Raw genomic sequence first — 12,730 nt, 5'->3', positions numbered from 1 at the left:
TCTTCTGGATCTGACCTAGCTAAAGCAGCCAGGAACTCCCAGCAGCTGTGGTCACCTACACTAGATCAAGCCAGGAAAAATCCTGGCATGGATGGGTTGGATCATCTCCAGGCTCTATCTCTTAGTGAAAAGCTATTGGGAGGGGGGGGTGATAATTTTTTTTTATTTTTTTGAGGCTGTGGCTGCTGCTAGATTTCCCATGCTCCTGTGAATGGCCTCCCACTCATGCATACACTACCAGCAGACTTAGTGTTATTAAAAAGGAAGAAAAACAGCAGAGAAACCCTGTTTTGAAAAACAAAACAAAAATTATTAAAATTTTAAAAAAGAAAAAAAAAGACATTAAATTGAGCTAGGAGGATCTGTATGGGGGATGAGGCTGGAGGCAGGGAACAACGGGTGGTAGCTATGGTTATATTTCACTGTATGTATGCATGAGTGTCTTCAACATAAAGAAAAGACTTTCAAAAGATTAAAGAACAATTATGTTTAAGGGCCGAGAAGATGGCTCAGTTGGGAAAGTGTTTACCACACAAACATGAGGGCACGAGACTGAGCCCTGGGATTCATATACAGAAAGCTGGGGGCAGAGCTAAGCATTTATAGTCCCAGTTCTGGGGAAGCAGAGACAAGCAGATCCCTGAGGTTTGCTGGCCAGCCAGTTGTTACAATCTTTACAAGGTTACTGCAGAGCTTCCCATGGGGGCTGACCTCACTTTAGGCTTGAGGTTCATGTGACCTGTCTCAAAGAACAAAGTGAAGAACAACTGAGTAAGACTTCTGACCCCTATGCTCATGAGCAGATGTGCACACCCATGTGCACAAATACATGAGCGTATACACACACACAATTATGTCTGAGGAAGATGGGTGGGTACATATATAAGTGTGTGTTTGTCTGTTTTTTTTTATTAAGAAAGTAGCATTTGTATTTTATGTTAAATGATAAAAAGAGGCCAGACACTGAGTCCTTTTTAAATAACATTTATTTTTCATTTGTCAGTGATTAACTTTGAATTCTCCTAGAACAAACAGTATCATGATCATAGTGAATAAAAAAATATAGATGATCAAATAAAAATATTAGGTTATACAAAGTTAGTTTTTAAAAAAAAAATCATTTTCCACCAACATTTTCAGGACCTTGGGAATCTGGACAACAATTTAATTTGTGGGATTTAAAAAACAAATATTTCCAGCAGTTAACCATGAAGAAGACACATTGGAGTTCATTTTTAGAGGCCCGCTGGAGTAAACAAGGGTCGCAGACACTCACAGGAGCTCTGAGAACCACCATATATACAAAACTTCTGTACACAGTGAGACCACAGAGAAGCCACCCAACTAAAACCATATTTAAAAGAGAATGAAAATTCACCTTCCTATGCTTGTATTTATTTTCCATTTAATCCAGTATTTTAATGGTGTCTCTACTCCACATATTAGTATCTCTTTAGTAACTGAGAGATATCCCTGCTTTAAATGATGCCAAGGGAAATCAAGATCTTCTCTGAAGGAGGACACTTAGTTGCCTGATGTCAGCTGAAGTGACACTCAATCATACAAGTCACACCACAGATGCAGCAAGGATGGGGCTGAGCAGTCAGCCCTTGGGGGTGAGCTAGAGTCTGGGCGGCTGCGGAGGCAGCATGAGGATCCTTATAAGTTTACTGCATAGCTTCTTATGGGTGGGGGGTCAGGAGGAGGGGCGGCCTCATCCCTCCCACTTGGCTAACTCACACCAGCCAAGCTCTCTGCAAATGAATACAAGTCGTTTGGCACAAAGGGAAGGATGTCAGGGCAAGACTGAGGCCATCTGACAGGCTGACACACTCAGAGGGCCCAACTCAAAAAAACAAAAATCCAGAGAATCATTCCCACTGCGCTCTGAGATACTCGGGGCCTCTGGTCCCACAGCTAGGAAGGGCTCCTTTCCAGAAAAAGCCATCACACCAAGATGAGCCATCCCAGGTCCCGGAGGAGGTCATCGGCAGGCACAGTAGATGGAAAGAGAGAAAGGAGGAGAAGCTTTCTCATCCCAGGGCAATCACTGCACGATCCCAGAGTCCACCGAGGTCTGCTTGCGGGTTGTCTTCGGAGGGGGAGGAGGTGGCGTTTTGCTGGGCAGTGGAGGCGGCTGTTGCTAGGAAACAGGAGTATAAAGAAGCCATCGTGTTATTGGTGTCCTCAAAGAAGCACCTGTTTTTGTTGATGTGGTTGCTGCTGTTTTTCTGGGGTCTTACTTGACATGGCAGTGGGAAGTCAGTCTGGACACTTATAATGGGAACTGACCCCTTCTGGTGACCTGGCTCCACTCTGCCTGGCTTTTTGCCAGCATGTCAACTACCTCACGCTGGCTGCCCTGCGGTCACGTTTTTTTTTTTTTGTCACGGGGTTTTCTGACATCTGAGTCTGTGTACATGGTGAGCGCTCCCCTGAGAAGCATGGCATCACTGTTTGTGGTTTTAGATTCAGGTGTCATTGGCCTAGCAATACATCTGTGTCCAGAGAAAAGTCTCTCCAGGATATGAGAAGAGACCCTCCCTTGCCTTCTGAACTGACAGCCCAGGCCAGCAAGCTTTCTCAGGAAAGTAATGTTTTATAATTTGTGGATCACACATGCTCTCGCTCAGGCTGGAAAGTAGCCAAAACCTGGACCCGCAGAAGCTGTGGTCATAGTTGTGGGTGAAGGAAAAGTAAGGGACTGGCTGTATTGGTCCACAAGCAACAAGGTACCTTGGGTTTCTGGTATGGTTTCACTGTAAATGTTTCCTCCCTTGCAAGCCCATGTGTTTGAACACCTTGACTCTTGCCCTCTGTGTCAACCCCTGGAAGACAGAGCTTTGCTGGAGGAAGGAAGATGCTGGTGGCAGAAGCCTTGAGGCTTATCTCCAGGTTCTCCATCCTCTCCTTTATCTGCTCCCTGTTCAGCTGACCTATGAGCAAGTATCTTCCACAAGCTCCAGTCACTTCAGGGCTGCCTGTCATCATGCTTCCCCTCCCACAATAGACTGCAAGCCCTCAAACTGTCAGCCCTCAAACTGTGAGCCAAAAAACCCTTTCCTCCCTCTGCTTCTTAGCCTGCATCACAGAGATTAGAAAAGTAACAAATGGAATATACCTTCCAAAGAAGAAAATAAACACACAGCTGTAAAGCCAGCAGAAAAACCATGCACCACCTGCCCTCTGTGAATGGCTCAGGTGGCCATTGCACTACTGTTCTCGGGACCCTTGTGACCACCACAGACACTAACAAGAGCTGCCTAGGAGATGTTCCTTTATCACCCAGGGGTACAGTGAGTGAGCAAATAAAGAAACTGGCAGACTGGGGGAGGTGGGAGCCTACTGCAGGCAGAAGTCTCAAGAAATGTTCAAGAGCTACCATGCAATGTAAGGCATGTGTCACAGTCTCTCAGCAGAGGCTGGAGTGAGTCTGTATGTGAGAGAAGTGAAGTTCTCAAGGGCAGATTCATGACACAGGAGTCTTACTCACTGCCCTAGCCTGATCCTGATTCACAGACAGGTAAATGCACAATCACCCCAGTGATGGATACAGAGGGAAGAAGCTCCCATCTCTAACACTAGCCATTTTACAGAGGGAAGTGGGGGCCTTGGGAAGTGGCTCAGTTATGAAGCACTTGCCAAGCAATCATAGGGACCTGAGAACAGATCTCCAGAACCCCAGTGAAAAACCAGGCACAGCAGTGCAGGTCTATAATCCCTGCCTGAGAGACAGGAGGATTCCTGCGCTTTGCTGGCCATCCAATCTAGCCCAATCAGTGAGATTCAGGTTTAGTGGCAGACCTGTCTCAAACAATAAAATGGAGAGCAATTAAGGAAGACAACAGATGTCAACATCTGGCTTCCACATGCAGATATGCCATGTCCAGAGGCACCTATACACACACATATAAAGACACACCCACCAAAGGAAAGTAAAAAGTACATTTGTAAGTCTTTTTAAGGTTGGTGTGTGCTGTGAGGAGAAAAATAAAACACAAAACACTGATTTGATGGTCTGGAACATCCATTGTAGGTGTGTTTATAGGTGAAAGTTATGGTGACATCCAACGGAGAGTAACTGCAGCCAGGACCAACACGGTCTGAGGGAAATACAGTGTTAGACGCCTAAGATGCCTTTAATACCAAGCAGGAGAATGCTGGGTTTATCACCATTGAGCAAAATTATAGCTCACATGACTGTCCATATGAGCCACTCTGAAATGAATGACAGCTTGAAAGGGCAACAACTGGAGATAGAGCCACCGACAAGCCTGAGGCCGATCGATGAGAGTGACGGGAGGCTATCGATCACCTCCCACAGCAGATGAGCGATCATTAGCCAACGATGGTGTTCAAGGCCCGTGCAGAGCGAGGCACCTGAGAAGATGCCTTAACTAATGACGGCGCACTAACCGCCGGCCTGTCACCCAAACTTGAGCTCAGGCTCCAAATTAAACCAGAAACTGATCGCAAAGGGAGCTGGGTAATTAATCTAATTGAATCTGCACCCGCTTTAGAGCTGGAACTGCAGCTCGAGCTTGTCGGTCCCTCACTTAATCACAAATGGCCCTGACAACTTCGGATGATAGATCTGTCCCCCTGTGTGGATGGGTGACAGAAATGGACTTATTCACACTTTCAAGTTCAGAGTTTTCCGATTATAGGAGGACCTGGTGTGTGTGTGGGGGGGCAGTATTTTTGGTTTTCTAATAAAAAAAAAGGATATAATCAACTAATCAGGATATAACACACTAAGAAAGTGGAGGTTCCCCTCCTCGAGTCCTTGGGTCCCCTTTTGGGCTGGAGAGTAAAGTTTACATCTCAGTAGCTTCCTGAGCCCTCTACCAGTGTAGAATACTCCTTCTCCAGGGCCAGCTCCTCAGTTGGCATCTCTATTTCTACATAAATGACACTTTGGCTTCTGTGACCTCTCACAGGTCACAGAAAAAGTCTGATGGTGGCATCTTCTAAGTCATTCTCCACCTTATTTGAGACAAGATCTGTCACGAAAGCTGGCACTCACCAATCTGGCTAGCATGGCTGGCCAGCGGGTTTCAGGGCCCTTCCTGTCTCCCCATTGCTGGGATGGCAGGTGACTGTCAACATGCCTGGTGTTCTTACATGGGTTCTGGTGGACTGAACTCGGGTCCCATAACTTGCATGGCAGGCATTTTACCCATTGAGCCATCACCTCAGCCTTCCTTACTGCTTTCACAAGAAGAGAAAAAGGAGTGCGCAGAACACCCAGTAAAAAAGTCACCCCAAGAAAGAAAAAAAAAAGTATGAAGCTTTATTTTTACTATGACTGAAAAAAAAAAAAAAAACAACCAAATTCTCTGTGCCTTGTAGTAGCCGCCAGTCAATCTCCCATCATCAGGGCTCTTGGGGGCTCTGGTGGCCTTAACATTGTGTTATGGAAGCTGAACAGCAAAAAGTATGACCAGCTGTACAAATATGGGCTGGGGTGTTTTACTCTCCAAACAAGGTTGATTTAACTTTATAAGGCCACGAATACGGTAGCCTGGTAGGGGGGAGTTTGGAGCGGACATTTCTGCCAGGGCTGTGTAACTCATTCTTGTGCCTCCTCCCTAGTCTGACTTTCTCTATTCACGGGACAGCTCTATACACGATAGCAGCTGTGAGGACCCCCTGCGGTATGGCGTTGAGGACTTTCTCCACTGTTTGCATTAGCAGGCAGGCCCGAGGTGGCTCATCAGGAAGCACATTAAGACATAATTAATGACTTTAAAAACAGTGTCTGGTGGGGACCAGTGCTGAAGAGGGGTTCAGGCTGGCTGCTCATGAATACTGCTAGTAGAAGCCAGGTACAAAACTTGAACCAAGATTTTGGGGGGGGGGAGAACTTGAGGGCTGATGAAACAGTGAGGCAGGGCATGCAGTCTTTGCAACAAAGAGGACCCCTTCTGCGGACTGTCCAGGCAGTGAGTGCCTGTGGTCACTAGGGACCTGTCAGCGTGACGGCAATATTGCCCAGAGGAACTACAGGACCAAGACGGTGGGACACAAAGGAAGCCTTCCCTATGGAACAACATTAGTTTAATGTAGTCAGACAGACCTCTTGGCATCAATGCTGCTGGCAGTATTAATAGCTCAGATTGACATTTCCATCAGAATGACTCCGGAGCAAGGGCAGCAGCAATGGGGATGGCTGCAGCACTGGAAGGGACGCAGGGCTGCCTGGAGCTAGGGCTAAGAGGAAGAATCACAGACTGTGTACATCTTGGGTCTTACTCCTCCACTCTTCTCTCAGAATCAAATCCAGGTCCATCCTGTGCTTGTTTTCTCATGGGTTCAAGGGAAACCTACTGAGATTCGGAAGGTTGGGGGCAGTGACTAAAAACCCATGGTTTAGATCCCACTTACCCGCTGCGGGGGAGGGGGAGATGTGGGTGAGCCCAACAAATCCTGGTTTTCCATCAGATTCCCATAATCTGCCATGTTGCCTTTGAGGGGCAGAGGGGGTGGGACATCAGCCACATCCATTCCTGTCATGCCGTTCAACTCCAGACCTGGAATAAGCAGAAAGAGTTACAGTGGAACCAGAAGGCCTCCTGGGCCTCCCCTGTCTTCTCCTCCTTCACAGAAACACTTGCCAAAAAGGCAGAGAAGAAGGCAAAGAGGAGTGGAGAATCCAAAGAGTGGAATTCTCCCCTGGTAGAATGTTCTAGAAAGGAAACTTGAGAGTACCAGTACTCGAATATCAATTCACTTTGTAAAACCTACTGTCCATGAGCCTCCTTCTCTTCTGTGGCATCCACACAGTTGGTGTGACAAGGGCTGTGGACAGCTGCCAGACAGGCTTTGTGGTCAGCCTGTCACAGTAGCTACTGGGAGAACGCAATGGGTCTTGTCCAGTGATGGGGCACACAGCCAGCAACTACCACACACAGTTCCCTCACCAGGGCAATCCTGTGACTGTAGACAGAAAGGGACCAGCAGTTGTTTTCCAGAGCCAAGGGAGGTACAATGGGTTGTGAGTGCAAATAAAAGCAGCAATTTGTAAGGGAGGAGGGATCACTAAGGTAGACTGATTCCATCAGTTTTTGCTGAGACTCTTGGAAAAGATGTTTTATTTTAAACCAAAGAGGAAAACAAACATATTTACTGATGGGTGCTTCTAGAGTTTTCTTAAGTGGTTATAACACAGGAATGGCAGGGTGGCTGTGAGGTAAACATGGAAGACCTCGCATGGAGCTTGGAAAGCAGTGGCACTCAGGTGCCTACATCACTGCGATAAAGCAGATGTGACATAACACTTGTCATTTCATCCTCCTTTAGTGTGCAGGCCTGTGGTGGTGACAGGCTGACAGGGCTGTGCAGCCATCTGTCATCCCTAGTAGAAATTTCTATGCATTAAGGAATAATTCTTTCACTGTACATCCCACTAGACACAGAATCCCAAGGCCCCAGAACACACTGGCAACCCGTGGCTCTCAAGGCTCCTTTTTGAGGCAGGGACTCTGGCCCTGGGCTGGGTCTTATACTCTCTTTTTGCTGAGCTCTGGCACTGAGGGTTAAAACCTTCTTTTTATTTAGACAGAAAAGGGGAGATGATGTGGGATTCCCCTGTATGCTCTGAATATGTTTTATTACCATTGGTTAATAAAGAAGCTGCTTTGGCCTATACAGGGCAGAGTAAAGCCAGGTAGAGAATCCAAACAGTGACAGAGAAAAAGAGAGTAGGAGGAGTCTAGGAGATGCCATGTAGCTGCCCAAGAAGCCAAGAGGCAACAAACAAAGGGCCTTGTGGTAAAATATAAAATAATAGAAATGGGTTAATTTAAGATGTAAGAGTTAGTTAATAAGAAGCCTGAGATAATAGGCCAAACAGTGTTGTAATTAATATAGTTTCTGTGTGATTATTCATGTCCAGGCAGCCAGGAACCAAAGAGCAATCTCCCCTTACAGGTTTCTGCTTGAGTTGCTGAAGTCTAGATTTCCCACTGCAACCCAAGGGACAACCCCCCCCCCCCACCAGGTGGCAGGTGCTCATCTAACTTTCAGTCTGCTGCTGGGGAGAGGGTCCTGAACAAAGCACCACGGTCAGGGGGACCACAAGGAAAAACATCTTATGTTCCACTTACTGGATTGAATGCTGAAGCTGAGCTTGGCTCTTGGTGTGACTGGAGGGGGTGTCTGCTGGGGGGACGGTGATGTTGGAGACACGGAGAAGCGCCTTTCAGTTCCAATGACATTGATCACCTGACTCTTGGGTCTTTGGGGCCGCAGGGGACTTATCTGTGTTGAGGAACAGAAAGAACAAAGGTCTATAGGGGTTAATGTATCTTCCCTAAATTTCTGTGCTGAAGCCCCAACTCCAGTATCTCACAAGCCCACCTGGATGTCTTGCAAAGGGAAGGACCCAGTTAAGACGATGTCAGCACGGCCCCTAATCCAACAAGACCTTTTGAACAAAGGGTGTTTGGACATCATGCAAACAGGGAGAGCATCATGGGAAGATTAAAGCAGAGGTGGCGTACTGTTGCTACATGTTAAAGGACACCAAACATGGCTAGCCTACCCAGAGGCCACAGGCGGTGTGGAACAAAATCCCTCACTGCTTTGGTAGCAGGCAACACCATCCACACCTTGATTTTGGACTTTTAGCTTCTAGAACTGGTAGAGAACAACCTTTCTATCGTCTGAGTCACTCACAGTGAAGACAGTACTTTGTTATGGCAACCTGTCCCCACTAACACAGAACTTCATACAAATCCTCAACCCAGCCTTTGGGGATGGGGCTGGCCTAGAACTTGCTAGGTAACCCAAGGATAACCTTGAACTCCTGATCCTGATTGTCTCCACCTCCCGGAAGCTGGAGTGCCAAGTGTGCACCACCTTGTGGGAGTTTGAGTTGTTGGGTATTGAACTCAAGGCCTCAGGCATGCTAGTCAAGCACTCTGCCCACCAAGCTGTGGCCTGAGTCCTTTTTATGGGCTACTTGAACACAATATGAAAGTGGAGGAGAGTAGCTGAGAGCCACTTAAGTACCTAGTGACAACACCCAGGGAGGCTCCCAAAGGACTACAAATGGAACAGAAAGCCAGGCGCCGTGGGACATACCTTCAGTTCTAGCATTCAGGAGGCAGAGGCAGGTAGATCTCTGTGAGTTCGAGGCCAGCCTGGTCTACAGGACAGTCAGGGTTACACAGAGAAACCATAAAACAAAACCCCCAAAACAACAACAAAACAAAAACCCAAAAGAATGACCAGAAGTCTAGAGGCCTGGGCAGGAAGGCAGGAGTCCCCTGTTGCCCTTGTTTCGTTTCTTTGAGCTGTGCTATTATCAGGCAGGAGTTACATTTTTCCTCTTCTTGCTGGCTGTGGGCTTTTGGGCGTACTTGACTTTCCCCCACCTGAGCCCTTTCCCCTGTTTAACATCAGTAAATTTAATTTATATTTTTCTTACAGCTTGGTCTCAGATCTTGCACATCAGGGAACACCAGCAATTACAGAATAGTCTGAGGTAGGATTTATTCAGAAGCCCTATTAACCTGGCAGAAAAGCAGGAGAGGAGGCTGTCTCTTAACCTGGCGGAAATGTAGGTGAGGAAGCTGTCTCCCGGAGGGCCTGGCTCTGGTGGATTCACCTTAATCCTGGGGCATGAGCTGGTTTTGCGGGGGAGGGAATGGCAAGAGCCAGAGGGTCTTTGTATCTACCTTAGAAGAGACCCACAAAACCAGCTCCGACGGGAGCTACTGAAACCAGAAGTAGGGGTGAGGTCCTGGGCACAGAAGAGGCCCTCTGAGAAATGAGCACCACACAGCCTCAGCTACACATCCAAACCATTCTGTAGACACGGTGTGGGGGTCATGCCCGAGCATCCCTCCCCCCCCCACACACCGCCAGCTGCCATTTAGCCTTGCCAGGTGAGGTCAGGACTGGCTACAAGTCTGGCTCTCTAGGGAAGAGGTGCCTATGGGCTGGGGAAGCGAATGGGGCAGTCAAGACTTTCACTCTTCCTGCTCCTCACACAAAGCTTCAGGATGATTTCCTGGGGACATGCAAAAATGTAGCTAGGAGGCCCAGCTTTGAGAGGCTCAGCTAAAGGTCAAGAATCAAGAAGAAGGCTGAGCCAGGGTCCAAAGGCAGGGTTCCGGGAAACACTGCAGAAGCCAGGGAGACCAGTGTGTAGGCATATTGAGGGCGAGCCATAGCAACATCAGAGTTCTGGGAACACTAGGGGGCACTAGAGTAAGCATGGACCATGTAGTTGCTTTCCAACGTGACTCCTTCCTAGGTGACCACATAAACATCTGTGTCCAGTAGCCTGGAGGAGGCCTCCACGTGCACAGATGTGCTGTGTACCACACCTAACCAGTGGGTAGGACGCTGCTGTGGCAGCCCTGGCCATTCTGAACCGCAGGCACCTACTGATAGCAAAGTCAACGCTCTGTCCTCTGACCTTGTGTAGCTTCTGTGATCTGAGAGGTCCACATGGTGTTACACCTGGCCCTGTCACTAGCAGGTGTTGTCCCAGGAGTGCGGTCATCACTGAGAAGGACAGACATTCTACTATGATGGCTCAGCAGCAGCTGTGTCCTTGGATTTGTCCTCACATGATTCAACAGGGGTCCGTCCTTCCGGCTGCTGGGATCAACTTTCCTGGGGCCCAGTTTTAATATCTTAAATCAGAGCTTAACCAAAAATGACTGCAGAACCGTGCAGTAACCGGGACTCTGAGTAAATATTTCAAAGAAGGAAGCGGAGCCAACCAGTTAAGATGCTGTGGGACCAGAGAGGAGATCTCGGCTCGTGAGGGTGCTGGAGGCACAGCTTTCTAGTGTAATGGGCAGAAATTGCCAAGTGGCTCACCAGAACCTCTCATGTACTGTCCGGTGCCCAGACATTTAATGCCAGCCTTCACCGGTGCTTCCTGGACCCGATGCCCTTGGCCACCAGTGTCTGCACAAAGACACCAGATCCCAGCTCCAGTGAGGGCACCTGTCCACAAGCCAGGGAGCCAACGGCTTTCCTGAGCCATACCACTTGAGTCAAACAGGCAGCATGACTGTTATTGATGCTGGAATTTTCCCTCTGACATGTTTTTGTATGACTTGTAAGAACTGTGCCTGGCCAGGTCATGGTGGCACATGCTTTTAGTCACAGTACTCTACTCGGAGGCAGAGGCAGGCAGATCTCTGTGAGTTAGAAACCAGCCTGGTCTACAGAGTGAGTTCCAGGACAGGTTCCAAAGTTACACAGAGAAACCCTGTTTTGAAAAACAACAAAACAAAACAAAACATGTGCCTGGTTCAGAATTTGGTGAAATGTCCTTAATCATAGCCAAAATGGAGCTGTGGCCCAGGGAGACATGTTCTGGCCACTTACCAGTCAAGCACTATCCATGTCTCTCTCTCTCTGAAACACTCTCTGCCTCATTTCTCCACTTAGACCCTCAACACTACGGTGTGCTTCTGAGGGGCCTCGGACTAAGACTCATCTTAGAGCATGCTTACTTTTTACTTGACTTATTTTGCTTTGTGTATGCATGCATGCATGCTGGTGTGTGTCTGTACATGCCACGGCACACGCATGGAGGTTCACAGGGCAACTCGTGGGAGTCAGTTTTCTTCTACCACATGCATTCTGGGGATCACACTGTGATCAGCGAGTCTGGGCCATCTCGCTGGCTCCACACTGAGCAGATCACAACCCTCAGGCAGTGACTACGGCTTAAGAATGCCAGTCAGTCGGGAAGGTGTAGAGGGGACATTTGCTACCAGTGAGCAATGCTTTGTGAAAGCAGCATGCTTCTGTTCTCTGAGGTGCTAGGACATTGGAGGGCACCACGTCCAACAGAGCTATGAGGAGCCTAGACACGTGAGGTGCCTGCAGGGAACTGACCTATCCAGCCCCTCTGGAAGAGGATGAAGGCCAAGACAGCATGTGTCCTGGGAGAAGAAGACAGCTCCACTCTGCATCTCTGACTGTCGGGCTATTTGAGGTCAGAGATGAGAAGACCTCAGGCTTTTAAGTTGCATATTTTTGTGTGTGTGTGAAAATTCAATAAAATCCATCTGACAGTCCCCTCAGTTAGATGCAGATTTGGGTGGATCCCAGGTACCCCAGCAGAGCTCCTCTGCTCCCCAGTTAAATTACCGTTTCGGAAAGGATCACAGCCTCAGACTGCTGCAGGGAGCTGTCAGCGGGCTTGAATTCCTTATCGAATATCTCTTGGTGTTTGCTGTTCCTTTTCTCCTTCTTCTTGTCCTTCTTCTCCTTATCTGGATCGTCCCTGTCCAGCTTGTCCTGGGACCTGGAGTGCATCTTCTTCGGCAGCAGAGGCTCTAGAGCAAACCTAGAAGAAACAGGCATCTGAATCAGTGTCGTTATGGGGCAGTTACCACTCGTTACCCGGGAGAGGTTTGTGAAGTCAGGCACTATGCACCAGGCTCCGGTATCCACAGACTTCCACAAGGGAAGGAATGGTTCAGAGCGAGAGGCGGCAGAGACCTTTAGATGCAGTGTGGCCCACTAGGAATGATGTCACAACAAAGTACTTGGCTAGAGAGTCAGAGGGTTAGCTGCTGGCATTGCAAGCACAAAAACCTGAGCTTGATCTACAGAACCCACATGAGAAACCCAAATGTGGTGGCGTGAGCTTGTTTATGGGTTTGCTCCCTAATCGGCCTACCTGAATTAGTAAGCTACAGGCCAATAAGAGACCCTGTCTTAAAAAAAAAAAAAAAAAAAAAAAAAAAAA

The 12,730-nt window shown here is 48.1% G+C and overlaps 1 protein-coding gene across 2 annotated transcripts in view; it reads right to left on the bottom strand.

The window, feature by feature from the left end:
• Positions 1 to 968: 968 nt before the first annotated feature.
• The window catches only part of Dock1 (dedicator of cytokinesis 1), a 512,909-nt gene continuing 501,147 nt past the window's right edge, over positions 969 to 12,730 (bottom strand). For both annotated transcript variants that reach the window (XM_050136678.1, XM_050136679.1), the window contains exons 49-52: positions 12,127 to 12,325; positions 8,109 to 8,262; positions 6,388 to 6,533; positions 969 to 2,143 (exon numbers count right to left, since the gene is read on the bottom strand). In XM_050136678.1, the coding sequence (XP_049992635.1) occupies positions 2,048 to 2,143; positions 6,388 to 6,533; positions 8,109 to 8,262; positions 12,127 to 12,325 (595 nt within the window). In that variant the 3' untranslated portion in view covers positions 969 to 2,047. The remainder of the gene's footprint in view (positions 2,144 to 6,387; positions 6,534 to 8,108; positions 8,263 to 12,126; positions 12,326 to 12,730) is intronic.

The sequence above is a fragment of the Alexandromys fortis genome, unplaced genomic scaffold (genome assembly GCF_014885135.2).
Source record: "Alexandromys fortis isolate MF-2015 unplaced genomic scaffold, M_Fortis_MF-2015_v1.1 scaffold_3, whole genome shotgun sequence".
Lineage (NCBI taxonomy): Eukaryota > Metazoa > Chordata > Mammalia > Rodentia > Cricetidae > Alexandromys > Alexandromys fortis.
Note: the sequence above shows the minus strand (reverse complement) of the source record. Positions and strands in the feature narration are given on the sequence as shown.